Genomic DNA, 25,000 nt, shown 5'->3' with positions numbered 1-25,000 from the left:
TAGAACAGAGAATAGGACTCATTCCAATAGAACAGAGAATAGGACTCATTCCAATAGAGAATAGGACTCATTCCTATAGAACAGAGAATAGGACTCATTCCTATAGAACAGAGAATAGGACTCATTCCTATAGAACAGAGAATAGGACTCATTCCAATAGAACAGAGAATAGGACTCATTCCAACAGAACAGAGAATAGGACTCTTTCCAATAGAACAGAGAATAGGACTCATTCCATTAGAACAGAGAATAGGACTCATTCCAATAGAACAGAGAATAGGACTCATTCCAACAGAGAATAGGACTCATTCCAACAGAGAATAGGACTCATTCCAACAGAGAATAGGACTCATTCCATTAGAACAGAGAATAGGACTCATTCCAACAGAGAATAGGACTCATTCCAACAGAACAGAGAATAGGACTCATTCCAACAGAGAAAAGGACTCATTCCAATAGAACAGAGAATAGGACTCATTCCATTAGAACAGAGAATAGGACTCATTCCAATAGAACAGAGAATAGGACTCATTCCAACAGATCAGAGAATAGGACTCATTCCAATAGAACAGAGAATAGGACTCATTCCAACAGAGAATAGGACTCATTCCTATAGAACAGAGAATAGGACTCATTCCTATAGAACAGATAATAGGACTCATTCCAATAGAACAGAGAATAGGACTCATTCCAATAGAACAGAGAATAGGACTCATTCCATTAGAACAGAGAATAGGACTCATTCCATTAGAACAGAGAATAGGACTCATTCCAATAGAACAGAGAATAGGACTCATTCCAATAGAACAGAGAATAGGACTCATTCCAATAGAAGAGATAATAGGACTCATTCCAACAGAGAATAGGACTCATTCCAACAGAGAATAGGACTCATTCCAACAGAGAATAGGACTCATTCCTATAGAACAGAGAATATGACTCATTCCAATAGAACAGAGAATATGACTCATTCCAATAGAACAGAGAATAGGACTCATTCCAACAGAGAATAGGACTCATTCCTATAGAACAGAGAATATGACTCATTCCAATAGAACAGAGAATATGACTCATTCCAATAGAACAGAGAATAGGACTCATTCCAACAGAGAATAGGACTCATTCCTATAGAACAGAGAATAGGACTCATTCCAACAGAGAATAGCACTCATTCCAATAGAACAGAGAATAGGACTCATTCCTATAGAACAGAGAATATGACTCATTCCAATAGAACAGAGAATAGGACTCATTCCAACAGAGAATAGGACTCATTCCTATAGAACAGAGAATAGGACTCATTCCAACAGAGAATAGCACTCATTCCAATAGAACAGAGAATAGGACTCATTCCAACAGAGAATAGCACTCATTCCAACAGAACAGAGAATAGGACTCATTCCAACAGAGAATAGGACTCATTCCAATAGAACAGAGAATGGGACTCATTCCAACAGAGAATGGGACTCATTCCTATAGAACAGAGAATAGGACTCATTCCAACAGAGAATAGCACTCATTCCAATAGAACAGAGAATAGGACTCATTCCAACAGAGAATAGCACTCATTCCAATAGAACAGAGAATAGGACTCATTCCAATAGAACAGAGAATAGGACTCATTCCAATAGAACAGAGAATAGGACTCATTCCAACAGAGAATAGGACTCATTCCAATAGAACAGAGAATAGGACTCATTCCTATAGAACAGAGAATAGGACTCATTCCAACAGAGAATAGGACTCATTCCTATAGAACAGAGAATAGGACTCATTCCAACAGAGAATAGCACTCATTCCAATAGAACAGAGAATAGGACTCATTCCAATAGAACAGAGAATAGGACTCATTCCAATAGAGAATAGGACTCATTCCTATAGAACAGAGAATAGGACTCATTCCTATAGAACAGAGAATAGGACTCATTCCAATAGAACAGAGAATAGGACTCATTCCAACAGAGAATAGGACTCATTCCAATAGAACAGAGAATAGGACTCATTCCAACAGAGAATAGGACTCATTCCAATAGAACAGAGAATAGGACTCATTCCAACAGAGAATAGGACTCATTCCAACAGAGAATAGGACTCATTCCAACAGAGAATAGGACTCATTCCAATAGAACAGAGAATAGGACTCATTCCTATAGAACAGAGAATAGGACTCATTCCTATAGAACAGAGAATATGACTCATTCCAATAGAACAGAGAATATGACTCATTCCAATAGAACAGAGAATAGGACTCATTCCAACAGAGAATAGGACTCATTCCAATAGAACAGAGAATAGGACTCATTCCAACAGAGAATAGGACTCATTCCAACAGAGAATAGGACTCATTCCAATAGAACAGAGAATAGGACTCATTCCTATAGAACAGAGAATAGGACTCATTCCTATAGAACAGAGAATAGGACTCATTCCTATAGAACAGAGAATAGGACTCATTCCAATAGAACAGAGAATAGGACTCATTCCAATAGAACAGAGAATAGGACTCATTCCTATAGAACAGAGAATAGGACTCATTCCAATAGAACAGAGAATAGGACTCATTCCAATAGAACAGAGAATAGGACTCATTCCAATAGAACAGAGAATAGGACTCATTCCAATAGAACAGAGAATAGGACTCATTCCTATAGAACAGAGAATAGGACTCATTCCAATAGAACAGAGAATAGGACTCATTCCAATAGAACAGAGAATAGGACTCATTCCAATAGAACAGAGAATAGGACTCATTCCTATAGAACAGAGAATAGGACTCATTCCTATAGAACAGAGAATAGGACTCATTCCAATAGAACAGAGAATAGGACTCATTCCAATAGAACAGAGAATAGGACTCATTCCTATAGAACAGAGAATAGGACTCATTCCAATAGAACAGAGAATAGGACTCATTCCTATAGAACAGAGAATAGGACTCATTCCAATAGAACAGAGAATAGGACTCATTCCTATAGAACAGAGAATAGGACTCATTCCTATAGAACAGAGAATAGGACTCATTCCTATAGAACAGAGAATAGGACTCATTCCAATAGAACAGAGAATAGGACTCTTTCCTATAGAACAGAGAATAGGACTCATTCCAATAGAACAGAGAATAGGACTCTTTCCTATAGAACAGAGAATAGGACTCTTTCCTATAGAACAGAGAATAGGACTCATTCCAATAGAACAGAGAATAGGACTCATTCCAATAGAACAGAGAATAGGACTCATTCCTATAGAACAGAGAATAGGACTCATTCCAACAGAGAATAGGACTCATTCCTATAGAACAGAGAATAGGACTCATTCCAACAGAGAATAGGACTCATTCCAATAGAACAGAGAATAGGACTCATTCCAACAGAGAATAGGACTCATTCCAACAGAGAATAGGACTCATTCCTATAGAACAGAGAATAGGACTCATTCCTATAGAACAGAGAATAGGACTCATTCCTATAGAACAGAGAATAGGACTCATTCCATTAGAACAGAGAATAGGACTCATTCCTATAGAACAGAGAATAGGACTCATTCCAATAGAACAGAGAATAGGACTCATTCCAATAGAACAGAGAATAGGACTCATTCCAATAGAACAGAGAATAGGACTCATTCCAATAGAACAGAGAATAGGACTCATTCCTATAGAACAGAGAATAGGACTCATTCCAATAGAACAGAGAATAGGACTCATTCCAATAGAACAGAGAATAGGACTCATTCCTATAGAACAGAGAATAGGACTCATTCCAACAGAGAATAGGACTCATTCCAATAGAACAGAGAATAGGACTCATTCCAACAGAGAATAGGACTCATTCCAATAGAACAGAGAATAGGACTCATTCCAACAGAGAATAGGACTCATTCCAACAGAGAATAGGACTCATTCCAACAGAGAATAGGACTCATTCCAATAGAACAGAGAATAGGACTCATTCCTATAGAACAGAGAATAGGACTCATTCCTATAGAACAGAGAATAGGACTCATTCCTATAGAACAGAGAATAGGACTCATTCCAATAGAACAGAGAATATGACTCATTCCAATAGAACAGAGAATAGGACTCATTCCAATAGAGAATAGGACTCATTCCTATAGAACAGAGAATAGGACTCATTCCTATAGAACAGAGAATAGGACTCATTCCAATAGAACAGAGAATAGGACTCATTCCAATAGAGAATAGGACTCATTCCTATAGAACAGAGAATAGGACTCATTCCTATAGAACAGAGAATAGGACTCATTCCAATAGAGAATAGGACTCATTCCAATAGAACAGAGAATAGGACTCATTCCAATAGAACAGAGAATAGGACTCATTCCAATAGAACAGAGAATATGACTCATTCCAATAGAAAAGAGAATAGGACTCATTCCTATAGAACAGAGAATAGGACTCATTCCAATAGAGAATAGGACTCATTCCAATAGAACAGAGAATAGGACTCATTCCATTAGAACAGAGAATAGGACTCATTCCTATAGAACAGAGAATAGGACTCATTCCAATAGAACAGAGAATAGGACTCTTTCCTATAGAACAGAGAATAGGACTCATTCCAATAGAACAGAGAATAGGACTCTTTCCTATAGAACAGAGAATAGGACTCATTCCTATAGAACAGAGAATAGGACTCATTCCAACAGAGAATAGGACTCATTCCAACAGAGAATAGGACTCATTCCTATAGAACAGAGAATAGGACTCATTCCAATAGAACAGAGAATAGGACTCATTCCTATAGAACAGAGAATAGGACTCATTCCTATAGAACAGAGAATAGGACTCTTTCCTATAGAACAGAGAATAGGACTCTTTCCTATAGAACAGAGAATAGGACTCTTTCCTATAGAACAGAGAATAGGACTCATTCCAATAGAGAATAGGACTCATTCCTATAGAACAGAGAATAGGACTCGTTCCTATAGAACAGAGAATAGGACTCATTCCAATAGAGAATAGGACTCATTCCAATAGAACAGAGAATAGGACTCATTCCAATAGAACAGAGAATAGGACTCATTCCAATAGAACAGAGAATAGGACTCATTCCTATAGAACAGAGAATAGGACTCATTCCATTAGAACAGAGAATAGGACTCATTCCAACAGAGAATAGGACTCATTCCAATAGAACAGAGAATAGGACTCATTCCAATAGAACAGAGAATAGGACTCATTCCAATAGAACAGAGAATAGGACTCATTCCAATAGAACAGAGAATAGGACTCATTCCTATAGAACAGAGAATAGGACTCATTCCAATAGAACAGAGAATAGGACTCATTCCTATAGAACAGAGAATAGGACTCATTCCTATATAGAACAGAGAATAGGACTCATTCCAATAGAACAGAGAATAGGACTCATTCCAACAGAGAATAGGACTCATTCCAACAGAGAATAGGACTCATTCCAATAGAACAGAGAATAGGACTCATTCCTATAGAACAGAGAATAGGACTCATTCCTATAGAACAGAGAATAGGACTCATTCCTATAGAACAGAGAATAGGACTCATTCCAATAGAACAGAGAATATGACTCATTCCAATAGAACAGAGAATAGGACTCATTCCAATAGAGAATAGGACTCATTCCTATAGAACAGAGAATAGGACTCATTCCTATAGAACAGAGAATAGGACTCATTCCAATAGAACAGAGAATAGGACTCATTCCAATAGAGAATAGGACTCATTCCTATAGAACAGAGAATAGGACTCATTCCTATAGAACAGAGAATAGGACTCATTCCAATAGAGAATAGGACTCATTCCTATAGAACAGAGAATAGGACTCATTCCAATAGAACAGAGAATAGGACTCATTCCTATAGAACAGAGAATAGGACTCATTCCTATAGAACAGAGAATAGGACTCATTCCAACAGAGAATAGGACTCATTCCAACAGAGAATAGGACTCATTCCAATAGAACAGAGAATAGGACTCATTCCAATAGAACAGAGAATAGGACTCATTCCTATAGAACAGAGAATAGGACTCATTCCAATAGAACAGAGAATAGGACTCATTCCTATAGAACAGAGAATAGGACTCATTCCAATAGAACAGAGAATAGGACTCATTCCTATAGAACAGAGAATAGGACTCATTCCTATAGAACAGAGAATAGGACTCATTCCAACAGAGAATAGGACTCATTCCAACAGAGAATAGGACTCATTCCAATAGAACAGAGAATAGGACTCATTCCTATAGAACAGAGAATAGGACTCATTCCTATAGAACAGAGAATAGGACTCATTCCATTAGAACAGAGAATAGGACTCATTCCTATAGAACAGAGAATAGGACTCATTCCAATAGAACAGAGAATAGGACTCTTTCCTATAGAACAGAGAATAGGACTCATTCCAATAGAACAGAGAATAGGACTCTTTCCTATAGAACAGAGAATAGGACTCATTCCTATAGAACAGAGAATAGGACTCATTCCAACAGAGAATAGGACTCATTCCAACAGAGAATAGGACTCATTCCTATAGAACAGAGAATAGGACTCATTCCAATAGAACAGAGAATAGGACTCTTTCCTATAGAACAGAGAATAGGACTCATTCCAACAGAGAATAGGACTCTTTCCTATAGAACAGAGAATCTCATTCCATAGAACAGAGAATAGGACTCTTTCCTATAGAACAGAGAATAGGACTCATTCCAACAGAGAATAGGACTCATTCCTATAGAACAGAGAATAGGACTCATTCCAACATAGAATAGGAATCTTTTCCACAAACACGCGCCCGTTAACACACATACAAAAACACACAAAAACACACAAAACAACACACTCACATGCGCGCACGCTCACACAGACATCTGTAGAACAGCCGTAGCGTTGTAGCCTGACTGGTCTCAAAGGGGACAGGAATCAGTGAGGTGTGTTGTAGCCTGACCGGTCTCAAAGGGGACAGGAATCACTGAGGTGTGTTGTAGCCTGACCGGTCTCAAAGGGGACAGGAATCAGTGAGGTGTGTTGTAGCCTGACCGGTCTCAAAGGGGACAGGAATCAGTGAGGTGTGTTGTAGCCTGACCGGTCTCAAAGGGGACAGGAATCACTGAGGTGTGTTGTAGCCTGACCGGTCTCAAAGGGGACAGGAATCACTGAGGTGTGTTGTAGCCTGATGTGTCTCAAAGGGGACAGGAATCACTGAGGTGTGTTGTAGCCTGACCGGTCTCAAAGGGGACAGGAATCACTGAGGTGTGTTGTAGCCTGATGTGTCTCAAAGGGGACAGGAATCACTGAGGTGTGTTGTAGCCTGACCGGTCTCAAAGGGGACAGGAATCACTGAGGTGTGTTGTAGCCTGACCGGTCTCAAAGGGGACAGGAATCACTGAGGTGTGTTGTAGCCTGACCGGTCTCAAAGGGGACAGGAATCACTGAGGTGTGTTGTAGCCTGACCGGTCTCAAAGGGGACAGGAATCACTGAGGTGTGTTGTAGCCTGACCGGTCTCAAAGGGGACAGGAATCACTGAGGTGTGTTGTAGCCTGACCGTTTCAAAGGGGACAGGAATCACTGAGGTGTGTTGTAGCCTGACCGGTCTCAAAGGGGACAGGAATCACTGAGGTGTGTTGTAGCCTGACCGGTCTCAAAGGGGACAGGAATCACTGAGGTGTGTTGTAGCCTGACCGGTCTCAAAGGGGACAGGAATCACTGAGGTGTGTTGTAGCCTGACCGGTCTCAAAGGGGACAGGAATCACTGAGGTGTGTTGTAGCCTGACCGGTCTCAAAGGGGACAGGAATCACTGAGGTGTGTTGTAGCCTGACCGGTCTCAAAGGGGACAGGAATCACTGAGGTGTGTTGTAGCCTGACGGTCTCAAAGAGGTGTGTTGTAGCCTGACCGGTCTCAAAGGGGACAGGAATCACTGAGGTGTGTTGTAGCCTGACCGGTCTCAAAGGGGACAGGAATCACTGAGGTGTGTTGTAGCCTGACCGGTCTCAAAGGGGACAGGAATCACTGAGGTGTGTTGTAGCCTGACCGGTCTCAAAGGGGACAGGAATCACTGAGGTGTGTTGTAGCCTGACCGGTCTCAAAGGGGACAGGAATCACTGAGGTGTGTTGTAGCCTGACCGGTCTCAAAGGGGACAGGAATCACTGAGGTGTGTTGTAGCCTGACCGGTCTCAAAGGGGACAGGAATCAAAGGGGACAGGAATGAGGTGTGTTGTAGCCTGACCGGTCTCAAAGGGGACAGGAATCACTGAGGTGTGTTGTAGCCTGACCGGTCTCAAAGGGGACAGGAATCACTGAGGTGTGTTGTAGCCTGACCGGTCTCAAAGGGGACAGGAATCACTGAGGTGTGTTGTAGCCTGACCGGTCTCAAAGGGGACAGGAATCACTGAGGTGTGTTGTAGCCTGACCGGTCACTGAGGTGTGTTGTAGCCTGACCGGTCTCAAAGGGGACAGGAATCACTGAGGTGTGTTGTAGCCTGACCGGTCTCAAAGGGGACAGGAATCACTGAGGTGTGTTGTAGCCTGACCGGTCTCAAAGGGGACAGGAATCACTGAGGTGTGTTGTAGCCTGACCGGTCTCAAAGGGGACAGGAATCACTGAGGTGTGTTGTAGCCTGACCGGTCTCAAAGGGGACAGGAATCACTGAGGTGTGTTGTAGCCTGACCGGTCTCAAAGGGGACAGGAATCAGTGAGGTGTGTTGTAGCCTGACCGGTCTCAAAGGGGACAGGAATCACTGAGGTGTGTTGTAGCCTGACCGGTCTCAAAGGGGACAGGAATCACTGAGGTGTGTTGTAGCCTGACCGGTCTCAAAGGGGACAGGAATCACTGAGGTGTGTTGTAGCCTGACCGGTCTCAAAGGGGACAGGAATCACTGAGGTGTGTTGTCTCAGCCTGACCGGTCTCAAAGGGGACAGGAATCACTGAGGTGTGTTGTAGCCTGACCGGTCTCAAAGGGGACAGGAATCACTGAGGTGTGTTGTAGCCTGACCGGTCTCAAAGGGGACAGGAATCACTGAGGTGTGTTGTAGCCTGATGTGTCTCAAAGGGGACAGGAATCACTGAGGTGTGTTGTAGCCTGACCGGTCTCAAAGGGGACAGGAATCACTGAGGTGTGTTGTAGCCTGACCGGTCTCAAAGGGGACAGGAATCACTGAGGTGTGTTGTAGCCTGACCGGTCTCAAAGGGGACAGGAATCACTGAGGTGTGTTGTAGCCTGACCGGTCTCAAAGGGGACAGGAATCACTGAGGTGTGTTGTAGCCTGACCGGTCTCAAAGGGGACAGGAATCACTGAGGTGTGTTGTAGCCTGACCGGTCTCAAAGGGGACAGGAATCACTGAGGTGTGTTGTAGCCTGACCTCAAAGGTCTCAAAGGGGACAGGAATCACTGAGGTGTGTTGTAGCCTGACCGGTCTCAAAGGGGACAGGAATCACTGAGGTGTGTTGTAGGGTCTCAAAGGGGACAGGAATCACTGAGGTGTGTTGTAGCCTGACCGGTCTCAAAGGGGACAGGAATCACTGAGGTGTGTTGTAGCCTGACCGGTCTCAAAGGGGACAGGAATCACTGAGGTGTGTTGTAGCCTGACCGGTCTCAAAGGGGACAGGAATCACTGAGGTGTGTTGTAGCCTGACCGGTCTCAAAGGGGACAGGAATCACTGAGGTGTGTTGTAGCCTGACAAAGGGGACAGGAATCACTGAGGTGTGTTGTAGCCTGACCGGTCTCAAAGGGGACAGGAATCACTGAGGTGTGTTGTAGCCTGACCGGTCTCAAAGGGGACAGGAATCACTGAGGTGTGTTGTAGCCTGACCGGTCTCAAAGGGGACAGGAATCACTGAGGTGTGTTGTAGCCTGACCGGTCTCAAAGGGGGACAGGAATCACTGGAATCACTGGTGTGTTGTAGCCTGATGGTCTCAAAGGGGACAGGAATCACTGAGGTGTGTTGTAGCCTGACCGGTCTCAAAGGGGACAGGAATCACTGAGGTGTGTTGTAGCCTGACCGGTCTCAAAGGGGACAGGAATCACTGAGGTGTGTTGTAGCCTGACCGGTCTCAAAGGGGACAGGAATCACTGAGGTGTGTTGTAGCCTGACCGGTCTCAAAGGGGACAGGAATCACTGAGGTGTGTTGTAGCCTGACCGGTCTCAAAGGGGACAGGAATCACTGAGGTGTGTTGTAGCCTGACCGGTCTCAAAGGGGACAGGAATCACTGAGGTGTGTTGTAGCCTGACCGGTCTCAAAGGGGACAGGAATCACTGAGGTGTGTTGTAGCCTGACCGGTCTCAAAGGGGACAGGAATCACTGAGGTGTGTTGTAGCCTGACCGGTCTCAAAGGGGACAGGAATCACTGAGGTGTGTTGTAGCCTGACCGGTCTCAAAGGGGACAGGAATCACTGAGGTGTGTTGTAGCCTGACCGGTCTCAAAGGGGACAGGAATCACTGAGGTGTGTTGTAGCCTGACCGGTCTCAAAGGGGACAGGAATCACTGAGGTGTGTTGTAGCCTGACCGGTCTCAAAGGGGACAGGAATCACTGAGGTGTGTTGTAGCCTGACCGGTCTCAAAGGGGACAGGAATCACTGAGGTGTGTTGTAGCCTGACCGGTCTCAAAGGGGACAGGAATCACTGAGGTGTGTTGTAGCCTGACCGGTCTCAAAGGGGACAGGAATCACTGAGGTGTGTTGTCTCAGCCTGAGCCGGTCTCAAAGGGGACAGGAATCACTGAGGTGTGTTGTAGCCTGACCGGTCTCAAAGGGGACAGGAATCACTGAGGTGTGTTGTAGCCTGACCGGTCTCAAAGGGGACAGGAATCACTGAGGTGTGTTGTAGCCTGACCGGTCTCAAAGGGGACAGGAATCACTGAGGTGTGTTGTAGCCTGACCGGTCTCAAAGGGGACAGGAATCACTGAGGTGTGTTGTAGCCTGACCGGTCTCAAAGGGGACAGGAATCACTGAGGTGTGTTGTAGCCTGACCGGTCTCAAAGGGGACAGGAATCACTGAGGTGTGTTGTAGCCTGACCGGTCTCAAAGGGGACAGGAATCACTGAGGTGTGTTGTAGCCTGACCGGTCTCAAAGGGGACAGGAATCACTGAGGTGTGTTGTAGCCTGACCGGTCTCAAAGGGGACAGGAATCACTGAGGTGTGTTGTAGCCTGACCGGTCTCAAAGGGGACAGGAATCAGTGAGGTGTGTTGTAGCCTGACCGGTCTCAAAGGGGACAGGAATCACTGAGGTGTGTTGTAGCCTGACCGGTCTCAAAGGGGACAGGAATCACTGAGGTGTGTTGTAGCCTGACCGGTCTCAAAGGGGACAGGAATCACTGAGGTGTGTTGTAGCCTGACCGGTCTCAAAGGGGACAGGAATCACTGAGGTGTGTTGTAGCCTGACCGGTCTCAAAGGGGACAGGAATCACTGAGGTGTGTTGTAGCCTGACCGGTCTCAAAGGGGACAGGAATCACTGAGGTGTGTTGTAGCCTGACCGGTCTCAAAGGGGACAGGAATCACTGAGGTGTGTTGTAGCCTGATGTGTCTCAAAGGGGACAGGAATCACTGAGGTGTGTTGTAGCCTGACCGGTCTCAAAGGGGACAGGAATCACTGAGGTGTGTTGTAGCCTGACCGGTCTCAAAGGGGACAGGAATCACTGAGGTGTGTTGTAGCCTGACCGGTCTCAAAGGGGACAGGAATCACTGAGGTGTGTTGTAGCCTGACCGGTCTCAAAGGGGACAGGAATCACTGAGGTGTGTTGTAGCCTGACCGGTCTCAAAGGGGACAGGAATCACTGAGGTGTGTTGTAGCCTGACCGGTCTCAAAGGGGACAGGAATCACTGAGGTGTGTTGTAGCCTGACCGGTCTCAAAGGGGACAGGAATCACTGAGGTGTGTTGTAGCCTGACCGGTCTCAAAGGGGACAGGAATCACTGAGGTGTGTTGTAGCCTGACCGGTCTCAAAGGGGACAGGAATCACTGAGGTGTGTTGTAGCCTGACCGGTCTCAAAGGGGAATCAGGAATCACTGAGGTGTGTTGTAGCCTGACCGGTCTCAAAGGGGACAGGAATCACTGAGGTGTGTTGTAGCCTGACCGGTCTCAAAGGGGACAGGAATCACTGAGGTGTGTTGTAGCCTGACCGGTCTCAAAGGGGACAGGAATCACTGAGGTGTGTTGTAGCCTGACCGGTCTCAAAGGGGACAGGAATCACTGAGGTGTGTTGTAGCCTGACCGGTCTCAAAGGGGACAGGAATCACTGAGGTGTGTTGTAGCCTGACCGGTCTCAAAGGGGACAGGAATCACTGAGGTGTGTTGTAGCCTGACCGGTCTCAAAGGGGACAGGAATCACTGAGGTGTGTTGTAGCCTGACCGGTCTCAAAGGGGACAGGAATCACTGAGGTGTGTTGTAGCCTGACCGGTCTCAAAGGGGACAGGAATCACTGAGGTGTGTTGTAGCCTGACCGGTCTCAAAGGGGACAGGAATCACTGAGGTGTGTTGTAGCCTGACTCGGTCTCAAAGGGGACAGGAATCACTGAGGTGTGTTGTAGCCTGACCGGTCTCAAAGGGGACAGGAATCACTGAGGTGTGTTGTAGCCTGACCGGTCTCAAAGGGGACAGGAATCACTGAGGTGTGTTGTAGCCTGACCGGTCTCAAAGGGGACAGGAATCACTGAGGTGTGTTGTAGCCTGACCGGTCTCAAAGGGGACAGGAATCACTGAGGTGTGTTGTAGCCTGACCGGTCTCAAAGGGGACAGGAATCACTGAGGTGTGTTGTAGCCTGACCGGTCTCAAAGGGGACAGGAATCACTGAGGTGTGTTGTAGCCTGACCGGTCTCAAAGGGACAGGAATCACTGAGGTGTGTTGTAGCCTGACCGGTCTCAAAGGGGACAGGAATCACTGAGGTGTGTTGTAGCCTGACTCAAAGGTCTCAAAGGGGACAGGAATCACTGAGGTGTGTTGTAGCCTGACCGGTCTCAAAGGGGACAGGAATCACTGAGGTGTGTTGTAGCCTGACCGGTCTCAAAGGGGACAGGAATCACTGAGGTGTGTTGTAGCCTGACCGGTCTCAAAGGGGACAGGAATCACTGAGGTGTGTTGTAGCCTGACCGGTCTCAAAGGGGACAGGAATCACTGAGGTGTGTTGTAGCCTGACCGGTCTCAAAGGGGACAGGAATCACTGAGGTGTGTTGTAGCCTGACCGGTCTCAAAGGGGACAGGAATCACTGAGGTGTGTTGTAGCCTGACCGGTCTCAAAGGGGACAGGAATCACTGAGGTGTGTTGTAGCCTGACCGGTCTCAAAGGGGACAGGAATCACTGAGGTGTGTTGTAGCCTGACCGGTCTCAAAGGGGACAGGAATCACTGAGGTGTGTTGTAGCCTGACCGGTCTCAAAGGGGACAGGAATCACTGAGGTGTGTTGTAGCCTGACCGGTCTCAAAGGGGACAGGAATCACTGGGTGTGTTGTACAGGAATCACTGAGGTGTGTTGTAGCCTGACCGGTCTCAAAGGGGACAGGAATCACTGAGGTGTGTTGTAGCCTGACCGGTCTCAAAGGGGACAGGAATCACTGAGGTGTGTTGTAGCCTGACCGGTCTCAAAGGGGACAGGAATCACTGAGGTGTGTTGTAGCCTGACCGGTCTCAAAGGGGACAGGAATCACTGAGGTGTGTTGTAGCCTGACCGGTCTCAAAGGGGACAGGAATCACTGAGGTGTGTTGTAGCCTGACCGGTCTCAAAGGGGACAGGAATCACTGAGGTGTGTTGTAGCCTGACCGGTCTCAAAGGGGACAGGAATCACTGAGGTGTGTTGTAGCCTGACCGGTCTCAAAGGACAGGAATCACTGAGGTGTGTTGTAGCCTGACCGGTCTCAAAGGGGACAGGAATCACTGAGGTGTGTTGTAGCCTGACCGGTCTCAAAGGGGACAGGAATCACTGAGGTGTGTTGTAGCCTGACCGGTCTCAAAGGGGACAGGAATCACTGAGGTGTGTTGTAGCCTGACCGGTCTCAAAGGGGACAGGAATCACTGAGGTGTGTTGTAGCCTGACCGGTCTCAAAGGGGACAGGAATCACTGAATCACTGAAAGGTGTGAGGTGTGTTGTAGCCTGACCGGTCTCAAAGGGGACAGGAATCACTGAGGTGTGTTGTAGCCTGACCGGTCTCAAAGGGGACAGGAATCACTGAGGTGTGTTGTAGCCTGACCGGTCTCAAAGGGGACAGGAATCACTGAGGTGTGTTGTAGCCTGACCGGTCTCAAAGGGGACAGGAATCACTGAGGTGTGTTGTAGCCTGACCGGTCTCAAAGGGGACAGGAATCACTGAGGTGTGTTGTAGCCTGACCGGTCTCAAAGGGGACAGGAATCACTGAGGTGTGTTGTAGCCTGACCGGTCTCAAAGGGGACAGGAATCACTGAGGTGTGTTGTAGCCTGACCGGTCTCAAAGGGGACAGGAATCACTGAGGTGTGTTGTAGCCTGACCGGTCTCAAAGGGGACAGGAATCACTGAGGTGTGTTGTAGCCTGACCGGTCTCAAAGGGGAATCACTGAGGAATCTCAAGGGGACAGGAATCACTGAGGTGTGTTGTAGCCTGACCGGTCTCAAAGGGGACAGGAATCACTGAGGTGTGTTGTAGCCTGACCGGTCTCAAAGGGGACAGGAATCACTGAGGTGTGTTGTAGCCTGACCGGTCTCAAAGGGGACAGGAATCACTGAGGTGTGTTGTAGCCTGACCGGTCTCAAAGGGGACAGGAATCACTGAGGTGTGTTGTAGCCTGACCGGTCTCAAAGGGGACAGGAATCACTGAGGTGTGTTGTAGCCTGACCGGTCTCAAAGGGGACAGGAATCACTGAGGTGTGTTGTAGCCTGACCGGTCTCAAAGGGGACAGGAATCACTGAGGTGTGTTGTAGCCTGACCGGTCTCAAAGGGGACAGGAATCACTGAGGTGTGTTGTAGCCTGACCGGTCTCAAAGGGGACAGGAATCACTGAGGTGTGTTGTAGCCTGACCGGTCTCAAAGGGGACAGGAATCACTGAGGTGTGTTGTAGCCTGACCGGTCTCAAAGGGGACAGGAATCACTGAGGTGTGTTGTAGCCTGACCGGTCTCAAAGGGGACAGGAATCACTGAGGTGTGTTGTAGCCTGACCGGTCTCAAAGGGGACAGGAATCACTGAGGTGTGTTGTAGCCTGACCGGTCTCAAAGGGGACAGGAATCACTGAGGTGTGTTGTAGCCTGACCGGTCTCAAAGGGGACAGGAATCACTGAGGTGTGTTGTAGCCTGACCGGTCTCAAAGGGGACAGGAATCACTGAGGTGTGTTGTAGCCTGACCGGTCTCAAAGGGGACAGGAATCACTGAGGTGTGTTGTAGCCTGACCGGTCTCAAAGGGGACAGGAATCACTGAGGTGTGTTGTAGCCTGACCGGTCTCAAAGGGGACAGGAATCACTGAGGTGTGTTGTAGCCTGACCGGTCTCAAAGGGGACAGGAATCACTGAGGTGTGTTGTAGCCTGACCGGTCTCAAAGGGGACAGGAATCACTGAGGTGTGTTGTAGCCTGACCGGTCTCAAAGGGGACAGGAATCACTGAGGTGTGTTGTGAGCCTGAGGTGTGTTGTACCGGTCTCAAAGGGGACAGGAATCACTGAGGTGTGTTGTAGCCTGACCGGTCTCAAAGGGGACAGGAATCACTGAGGTGTGTTGTAGCCTGACCGGTCTCAAAGGGGACAGGAATCACTGAGGTGTGTTGTAGCCTGACCGGTCTCAAAGGGGACAGGAATCACTGAGGTGTGTTGTAGCCTGACCGGTCTCAAAGGGGACAGGAATCACTGAGGTGTGTTGTAGCCTGACCGGTCTCAAAGGGGACAGGAATCACTGAGGTGTGTTGTAGCCTGACCGGTCTCAAAGGGGACAGGAATCACTGAGGTGTGTTGTAGCCTGACCGGTCTCAAAGGGGACAGGAATCACTGAGGTGTGTTGTAGCCTGACCGGTCTCAAAGGGGACAGGAATCACTGAGGTGTGTTGTAGCCTGACCGGTCTCAAAGGGGACAGGAATCACTGAGGTGTGTTGTAGCCTGACCGGTCTCAAAGGGGACAGGAATCACTGAGGTGTGTTGTAGCCTGACCGGTCTCAAAGGGGACAGGAATCACTGAGGTGTGTTGTAGCCTGACCGGTCTCAAAGGGGACAGGAATCACTGAGGTGTGTTGTAGCCTGACCGGTCTCAAAGGGGACAGGAATCACTGAGGTGTGTTGTAGCCTGACCGGTCTCAAAGGGGACAGGAATCACTGAGGTGTGTTGTAGCCTGACCGGTCTCAAAGGGGACAGGAATCACTGAGGTGTGTTGTAGCCTGACCGGTCTCAAAGGGGACAGGAATCACTGAGGTGTGTTGTAGCCTGACCGGTCTCAAAGGGGACAGGAATCACTGAGGTGTGTTGTAGCCTGACCGGTCTCAAAGGGGACAGGAATCACTGAGGTGTGTTGTAGCCTGACCGGTCTCAAAGGGGACAGGAATCACTGAGGTGTGTTGTAGCCTGACCGGTCTCAAAGGGGACAGGAATCACTGAGGTGTGTTGTAGCCTGACCGGTCTCAAAGGGGACAGGAATCACTGAGGTGTGTTGTAGCCTGACCGGTCTCAAAGGGGACAGGAATCACTGAGGTGTGTTGTAGCCTGACCGGTCTCAAAGGGGACAGGAATCACTGAGGTGTGTTGTAGCCTGACCGGTCTCAAAGGGGACAGGAATCACTGAGGTGTGTTGTAGCCTGACCGGTCTCAAAGGGGACAGGAATCACTGAGGTGTGTTGTAGCCTGACCGGTCTCAAAGGGGACAGGAATCACTGAGGTGTGTTGTAGCCTGACCGGTCTCAAAGGGGACAGGAATCAGTGAGGTGTGTTGTGAGCTCAAAGGGGACAGGAATCACTGAGGTGTGTTGTAGCCTGACCGTCTCAAAGGGGACAGGAATCACTGAGGTGTGTTGTAGCCTGACCGGTCTCAAAGGGGACAGGAATCACTGAGGTGTGTTGTAGCCTGACCGGTCTCAAAGGGGACAGGAATCACTGAGGTGTGTTGTAGCCTGACCGGTCTCAAAGGGGACAGGAATCACTGAGGTGTGTTGTAGCCTGACCGGTCTCAAAGGGGACAGGAATCACTGAGGTGTGTTGTAGCCTGACCGGTCTCAAAGGGGACAGGAATCACTGAGGTGTGTTGTAGCCTGACCGGTCTCAAAGGGGACAGGAATCACTGAGGTGTGTTGTAGCCTGACCGGTCTCAAAGGGGACAGGAATCACTGAGGTGTGTTGTAGCCTGACCGGTCTCAAAGGGGACAGGAATCACTGAGGTGTGTTGTAGCCTGACCGGTCTCAAAGGGGACAGGAATCACTGAGGTGTGTTGTAGCCTGACCGGTCTCAAAGGGGACAGGAATCACTGAGGTGTGTTGTAGCCTGACCGGTCTCAAAGGGGACAGGAATCACTGAGGTGTGTTGTAGCCACTGATGCCTGTCTCAAAGGGGACAGGAATCACTGAGGTGTGTTGTAGCCTGACCGGTCTCAAAGGGGACAGGAATCACTGAGGTGTGTTGTAGCCTGACCGGTCTCAAAGGGGACAGGAATCACTGAGGTGTGTTGTAGCCTGACCGGTCTCAAAGGGGACAGGAATCACTGAGGTGTGTTGTAGCCTGACCGGTCTCAAAGGGGACAGGAATCACTGAGGTGTGTTGTAGCCTGACCGGTCTCAAAGGGGACAGGAATCACTGAGGTGTGTTGTAGCCTGACCGGTCTCAAAGGGGACAGGAATCACTGAGGTGTGTTGTAGCCTGACCGGTCTCAAAGGGGACAGGAATCACTGAGGTGTGTTGTAGCCTGACCGGTCTCAAAGGGGACAGGAATCACTGAGGTGTGTTGTAGCCTGACCGGTCTCAAAGGGGACAGGAATCACTGAGGTGTGTTGTAGCCTGACCGGTCTCAAAGGGGACAGGAATCACTGAGGTGTGTTGTAGCCTGACCGGTCTCAAAGGGGACAGGAATCACTGAGGTGTGTTGTAGCCTGACCGGTCTCAAAGGGGACAGGAATCACTGAGGTGTGTTGTAGCCTGACCGGTCTCAAAGGGGACAGGAATCACTGAGGTGTGTTGTTGTCTCAGCCTGACCGGTCTCAAAGGGGACAGGAATCACTGAGGTGTGTTGTAGCCTGACCGGTCTCAAAGGGGACAGGAATCACTGAGGTGTGTTGTAGCCTGACCGGTCTCAAAGGGGACAGGAATCACTGAGGTGTGTTGTAGCCTGATGCGGTCTCAAAGGGGACAGGAATCACTGAGGTGTGTTGTAGCCTGACCGGTCTCAAAGGGGACAGGAATCAGGAGGTGTGTTGTAGCCTGACCGGTCTCAAAGGGGACAGGAATCACTGAGGTGTGTTGTAGCCTGACCGGTCTCAAAGGGGACAGGAATCACTGAGGTGTGTTGTAGCCTGACCGGTCTCAAAGGGGACAGGAATCACTGAGGTGTGTTGTAGCCTGCTCAAAGGGGACAGGAATCACTGAGGTGTGTTGTAGCCTGACCGGTCTCAAAGGGGACAGGAATCACTGAGGTGTGTTGTAGCCTGACCGGTCTCAAAGGGGACAGGAATCACTGAGGTGTGTTGTAGCCTGACCGGTCTCAAAGGGGACAGGAATCACTGAGGTGTGTTGTAGCCTGACCGGTCTCAAAGGGGACAGGAATCACTGAGGTGTGTTGTAGCCTGACCGGTCTCAAAGGGGACAGGAATCACTGAGGTGTGTTGTAGCCTGACCGGTCTCAAAGGGGACAGGAATCACTGAGGTGTGTTGTAGCCTGACCGGTCTCAAAGGGGACAGGAATCACTGAGGTGTGTTGTAGCCTGACCGGTCTCAAAGGGGACAGGAATCACTGAGGTGTGTTGTAGCCTGACCGGTCTCAAAGGGGACAGGAATCACTGAGGTGTGTTGTAGCCTGACCGGTCTCAAAGGGGACAGGAATCACTGAGGTGTGTTGTAGCCTGACCGGTCTCAAAGGGGACAGGAATCACTGAGGTGTGTTGTAGCCTGACCGGTCTCAAAGGGGACAGGAATCACTGAGGTGTGTTGTAGCCTGACCGGTCTCAAAGGGGACAGGAATCACTGAGGTGTGTTGTAGCCTGACCGGTCTCAAAGGGGACAGGAATCACTGAGGTGTGTTGTAGCCTGACCGGTCTCAAAGGGGACAGGAATCACTGGAGGTGTGTTGGTGTGTTGTAGCCTGACCGGTCTCAAAGGGGACAGGAATCACTGAGGTGTGTTGTAGCCTGACCGGTCTCAAAGGGGACAGGAATCACTGAGGTGTGTTGTAGCCTGACCGGTCTCAAAGGGGACAGGAATCACTGAGGTGTGTTGTAGCCTGACCGGTCTCAAAGGGGACAGGAATCACTGAGGTGTGTTGTAGCCTGACCGGTCTCAAAGGGGACAGGAATCACTGAGGTGTGTTGTAGCCTGACCGGTCTCAAAGGGGACAGGAATCACTGAGGTGTGTTGTAGCCTGACCGGTCTCAAAGGGGACAGGAATCACTGAGGTGTGTTGTAGCCTGACCGGTCTCAAAGGGGACAGGAATCACTGAGGTGTGTTGTAGCCTGACCGGTCTCAAAGGGGACAGGAATCACTGAGGTGTGTTGTAAAGCAGGAATCACTGAGGTGTGTCTCAAAGGGGACAGGAATCACTGAGGTGTGTTGTAGCCTGACCGGTCTCAAAGGGGACAGGAATCACTGAGGTGTGTTGTCTCAGCCTGACCGGTCTCAAAGGGGACAGGAATCACTGAGGTGTGTTGTAGCCTGACCGGTCTCAAAGGGGACAGGAATCACTGAGGTGTGTTGTAGCCTGACCGGTCTCAAAGGGGACAGGAATCACTGAGGTGTGTTGTAGCCTGACCGGTCTCAAAGGGGACAGGAATCACTGAGGTGTGTTGTAGCCTGACCGGTCTCAAAGGGGACAGGAATCACTGAGGTGTGTTGTAGCCTGACCGGTCTCAAAGGGGACAGGAATCACTGAGGTGTGTTGTAGCCTGACCGGTCTCAAAGGGGACAGGAATCACTGAGGTGTGTTGTAGCCTGACCGGTCTCAAAGGGGACAGGAATCACTGAGGTGTGTTGTAGCCTGACCGGTCTCAAAGGGGACAGGAATCACTGAGGTGTGTTGTAGCCTGACCGGTCTCAAAGGGGACAGGAATCACTGAGGTGTGTTGTAGCCTGATGTGTCTCAAAGGGGACAGGAATCACTGAGGTGTGTTGTAGCCTGACCGGTCTCAAAGGGGACAGGAATCACTGAGGTGTGTTGTAGCCTGACCGGTCTCAAAGGGGACAGGAATCAGTGAGGTGTGTTGTAGCCTGACCTCAAAGGGACAGGTCTCAAAGGGGGACAGGAATCACTGAGGTGTGTTGTAGCCTGACCGGTCTCAAAGGGGACAGGAATCACTGAGGTGTGTTGTAGCCTGACCGGTCTCAAAGGGGACAGGAATCACTGAGGTGTGTTGTAGCCTGACCGGTCTCAAAGGGGACAGGAATCACTGAGGTGTGTTGTAGCCTGACCGGTCTCAAAGGGGACAGGAATCACTGAGGTGTGTTGTAGCCTGACCGGTCTCAAAGGGGACAGGAATCACTGAGGTGTGTTGTAGCCTGACCGGTCTCAAAGGGGACAGGAATCACTGAGGTGTGTTGTAGCCTGACCGGTCTCAAAGGGGACAGGAATCACTGAGGTGTGTTGTAGCCTGACCGGTCTCAAAGGGGACAGGAATCACTGAGGTGTGTTGTAGCCTGACCGGTCTCAAAGGGGACAGGAATCACTGAGGTGTGTTGTAGCCTGACCGGTCTCAAAGGGGACAGGAATCACTGAGGTGTGTTGTAGCCTGACCGGTCTCAAAGGGGACAGGAATCACTGAGGTGTGTTGTAGCCTGACTGGTCTCAAAGGGGACAGGAATCACTGAGGTGTGTTGTAGCCTGACCGGTCTCAAAGGGGACAGGAATCACTGAGGTGTGTTGTAGCCTGACCGGTCTCAAAGGGGACAGGAATCACTGAGGTGTGTTGTAGCCTGACCGGTCTCAAAGGGGACAGGAATCACTGAGGTGTGTTGTAGCCTGACCAGTCTCAAAGGGGACAGGAATCACTGAGGTGTGTTGTAGCCTGACCGGTCTCAAAGGGGACAGGAATCACTGAGGTGTGTTGTAGCCTGACCGGTCTCAACAGGGGACAGGAATCACTGAGGTGTGTTGTAGCCTGACTGGTCTCAAAGGGGACAGGAATCACTGAGGTGTGTTGTAGCCTGACCGGTCTCAAAGGGGACAGGAATCACTGAGGTGTGTTGTAGCCTGACCGGTCTCAAAGGGGACAGGAATCACTGAGGTGTGTTGTAGCCTGATGTGTCTCAAAGGGGACAGGAATCACTGAGGTGTGTTGTCTCAGCAGGAATCACTGAGGTGTGTTGTAGCCTGACCGGTCTCAAAGGGGACAGGAATCACTGAGGTGTGTTGTAGCCTGACCGGTCTCAAAGGGGACAGGAATCACTGAGGTGTGTTGTAGCCTGATGTGTCTCAAAGGGGACAGGAATCACTGAGGTGTGTTGTAGCCTGACCGGTCTCAAAGGGGACAGGAATCACTGAGGTGTGTTGTAGCCTGACCGGTCTCAAAGGGGACAGGAATCACTGAGGTGTGTTGTAGCCTGATGCGTCTCAAAGGGGACAGGAATCACTGAGGTGTGTTGTAGCCTGACTGGTCTCAAAGGGGACAGGAATCACTGAGGTGTGTTGTAGCCTGACCGGTCTCAAAGGGGACAGGAATCACTGAGGTGTGTTGTAGCCTGACCGGTCTCAAAGGGGACAGGAATCACTGAGGTGTGTTGTAGCCTGACCGGTCTCAAAGGGGACAGGAATCAGTGAGGTGTGTTGTAGCCTGACCGGTCTCAAAGGGGACAGGAATCACTGAGGTGTGTTGTAGCCTGACCGGTCTCAAAGGGGACAGGAATCACTGAGGTGTGTTGTAGCCTGACCGGTCTCAAAGGGGACAGGAATCACTGAGGTGTGTTGTAGCCTGACCGGTCTCAAAGGGGACAGGAATCACTGAGGTGTGTTGTAGCCTGACCGGTCTCAAAGGGGACAGGAATCACTGAGGTGTGTTGTAGCCTGACTCAAAGGGACAGGTCTGTGTTGTAGCCTGAAAAGGGGACAGGAATCACTGAGGTGTGTTGTAGCCTGACCGGTCTCAAAGGGGACAGGAATCACTGAGGTGTGTTGTAGCCTGACCGGTCTCAAAGGGGACAGGAATCACTGAGGTGTGTTGTAGCCTGACCGGTCTCAAAGGGGACAGGAATCACTGAGGTGTGTTGTAGCCTGACCGGTCTCAAAGGGGACAGGAATCACTGAGGTGTGTTGTAGCCTGACCGGTCTCAAAGGGGACAGGAATCACTGAGGTGTGTTGTAGCCTGACCGGTCTCAAAGGGGACAGGAATCACTGAGGTGTGTTGTAGCCTGACCGGTCTCAAAGGGGACAGGAATCACTGAGGTGTGTTGTAGCCTGACCGGTCTCAAAGGGGACAGGAATCACTGAGGTGTGTTGTAGCCTGACCGGTCTCAAAGGGGACAGGAATCACTGAGGTGTGTTGTAGCCTGACCGGTCTCAAAGGGGACAGGAATCACTGAGGTGTGTTGTAGCCTGACCGGTCTCAAAGGGGACAGGAATCACTGAGGTGTGTTGTAGCCTGACCGGTCTCAAAGGGGACAGGAATCACTGAGGTGTGTTGTAGCCTGACCGGTCTCAAAGGGGACAGGAATCACTGAGGTGTGTTGTAGCCTGACCGGTCTCAAAGGGGACAGGAATCACTGAGGTGTGTTGTAGCCTGACCGGTCTCAAAGGGGACAGGAATCACTGAGGTGTGTTGTAGCCTGACCGGTCTCAAAGGGGACAGGAATCACTGAGGTGTGTTGTAGCCTGACCGGTCTCAAAGGGGACAGGAATCACTGAGGTGTGTGTGTGTAGCCTGACCGGTCTCAAAGGGGACAGGAATCACTGAGGTGTGTTGTAGCCTGACCGGTCTCAAAGGGGACAGGAATCACTGAGGTGTGTTGTAGCCTGACCGGTCTCAAAGGGGACAGGAATCACTGAGGTGTGTTGTAGCCTGACCGGTCTCAAAGGGGACAGGAATCACTGAGGTGTGTTGTAGCCTGACCGGTCTCAAAGGGGACAGGAATCACTGAGGTGTGTTGTGAGGTCTGGGACAGGTCTCAAGGGGACAGGAATCACTGAGGTGTGTTGTAGCCTGACCGGTCTCAAAGGGGACAGGAATCACTGAGGTGTGTTGTAGCCTGACCGGTCTCAAAGGGGACAGGAATCACTGAGGTGTGTTGTAGCCTGACCGGTCTCAAAGGGGACAGGAATCACTGAGGTGTGTTGTAGCCTGACCGGTCTCAAAGGGGACAGGAATCACTGAGGTGTGTTGTAGCCTGACCGGTCTCAAAGGGGACAGGAATCACTGAGGTGTGTTGTAGCCTGACCGGTCTCAAAGGGGACAGGAATCAGTGAGGTGTGTTGTAGCCTGACCGGTCTCAAAGGGGACAGGAATCACTGAGGTGTGTTGTAGCCTGACCGGTCTCAAAGGGGACAGGAATCACTGAGGTGTGTTGTAGCCTGACCGGTCTCAAAGGGGACAGGAATCACTGAGGTGTGTTGTAGCCTGACCGGTCTCAAAGGGGACAGGAATCACTGAGGTGTGTTGTAGCCTGATGCGTCTCAAAGGGGACAGGAATCACTTTGTTGTATGATCTCAAAGGGACAGGAATCACTGAGGTGTGTTGTAGCCTGACCGGTCTCAAAGGGGACAGGAATCACTGAGGTGATCTCAAAGGGGACAGGAATCACTGAGGTGTGTTGTAGCCTGACCGGTCTCAAAGGGGAAATCACTGGGTTTGATGATCTCAAAGGGACATGAATCACTGAGGTGTGTTGTAGCCTGATGTGTCTCAAAGGGGAAGGAATTTGATGATCTCAAAGGGACATGAATCAGTGAGGTGTGTTGTAGCCTGATGCGTCTCAAAGGGGAAGGGTTTTGATGATGGGACATGAATCAGTGAGGTGTGTTGTAGCCTGATGTGTCTCAAAGGGGAAGGGTTTGATGATGGGACATGAATCACTGAGGTGTGTTGTAGCCTGATGGTCTCAAAGGGGAAGGAATCACTGTTTGATGATGGGACATGAATCAGTGAGGTGTGTTGTAGCCTGATGCGTCTCAAAGGGGAAGGGTTTGATGATGGGACATGAATCAGTGAGGTGTGTTGTAGCCTGATGCGTCTCAAAGGGGAAGGGTTTGATGATGGGACATGAATCACTGAGGTGTGTTGTAGCCTGATGCGTCTCAAAGGGGAAGGGTTTGATGATGGGACAGGAATCACTGAGGTGTGTTGTAGCCTGATGCGTCTCAAAGGGGAAGGGTTTGATGATGGGACATGAATCACTGAGGTGTGTTGTAGCCTGATGCGTCTCAAAGGGGAAGGGTTTGATGATGGGACATGAATCACTGAGGTGTGTTGTAGCCTGATGCGTCTCAAAGGGGAAGGGTTTGATGATGGGACATGAATCAGTGAGGTGTGTTGTAGCCTGATGCGTCTCAAAGGGGAAGGGTTTGATGATGGGACATGAATCACTGAGGTGTGTTGTAGCCTGATGCGTCTCAAAGGGGAAGGGTTTGATGATGGGACATGAATCACTGAGGTGTGTTGTACTCACCGTGTGGCCAGTTTAAGACAGACGACTCCGCTGTCTGTGATGACCTCACTGAGACGGAGCTCTATGTGGACCTTTCCCTGAGGAACACAGTGTTACCATGGTTATCAAATCGAATCCTATTGGTCACATACACATGGTTATCAAATCTTATTGGTCACATACACATGGTTAGCAGATGTTACTGTGAGTGTAGAGAAATGCTTGTTCCACACACACCTGCAGAAATGCCTGTATGAACTGGGGGCGGGGGGTCAATGTGG

The 25,000-nt window shown here is 49.3% G+C and overlaps 1 protein-coding gene and 2 long non-coding RNA genes across 5 annotated transcripts in view; 2 read left to right on the top strand and 1 right to left on the bottom strand.

Annotated features, from left to right (window-relative positions):
* Nucleotides 1–25,000, bottom strand: part of rasa3 (RAS p21 protein activator 3) — a 156,429-nt gene that overhangs the window by 79,944 nt on the left and 51,485 nt on the right. For all 3 annotated transcript variants that reach the window (XM_052516430.1, XM_052516428.1, XM_052516429.1), the window contains exon 5: nt 24,741–24,817. In XM_052516430.1, coding sequence (XP_052372390.1) covers nt 24,741–24,817 — 77 coding nt within the window. The remainder of the gene's footprint in view (nt 1–24,740; nt 24,818–25,000) is intronic.
* LOC127928884 (uncharacterized) lies at nt 6,841–23,714 on the top strand. The gene is made up of 9 exons (XR_008132647.1): nt 6,841–7,201; nt 7,248–7,293; nt 9,021–9,112; nt 11,507–11,598; nt 20,206–20,297; nt 21,369–21,414; nt 21,489–21,580; nt 21,673–21,902; nt 23,496–23,714. It is a non-coding gene; the product is annotated as an uncharacterized LOC127928884 (long non-coding RNA).
* Nucleotides 24,083–24,729, top strand: LOC127928883 (uncharacterized). Its single transcript, XR_008132646.1, has 3 exons — nt 24,083–24,152; nt 24,222–24,347; nt 24,411–24,729. It is a non-coding gene; the product is annotated as an uncharacterized LOC127928883 (long non-coding RNA).

This window comes from Oncorhynchus keta, unplaced genomic scaffold (genome assembly GCF_023373465.1).
Source record: "Oncorhynchus keta strain PuntledgeMale-10-30-2019 unplaced genomic scaffold, Oket_V2 Un_scaffold_4369_pilon_pilon, whole genome shotgun sequence".
NCBI lineage: Eukaryota > Metazoa > Chordata > Actinopteri > Salmoniformes > Salmonidae > Oncorhynchus > Oncorhynchus keta.
This window is presented reverse-complemented; position numbering and strand designations above follow the sequence as displayed.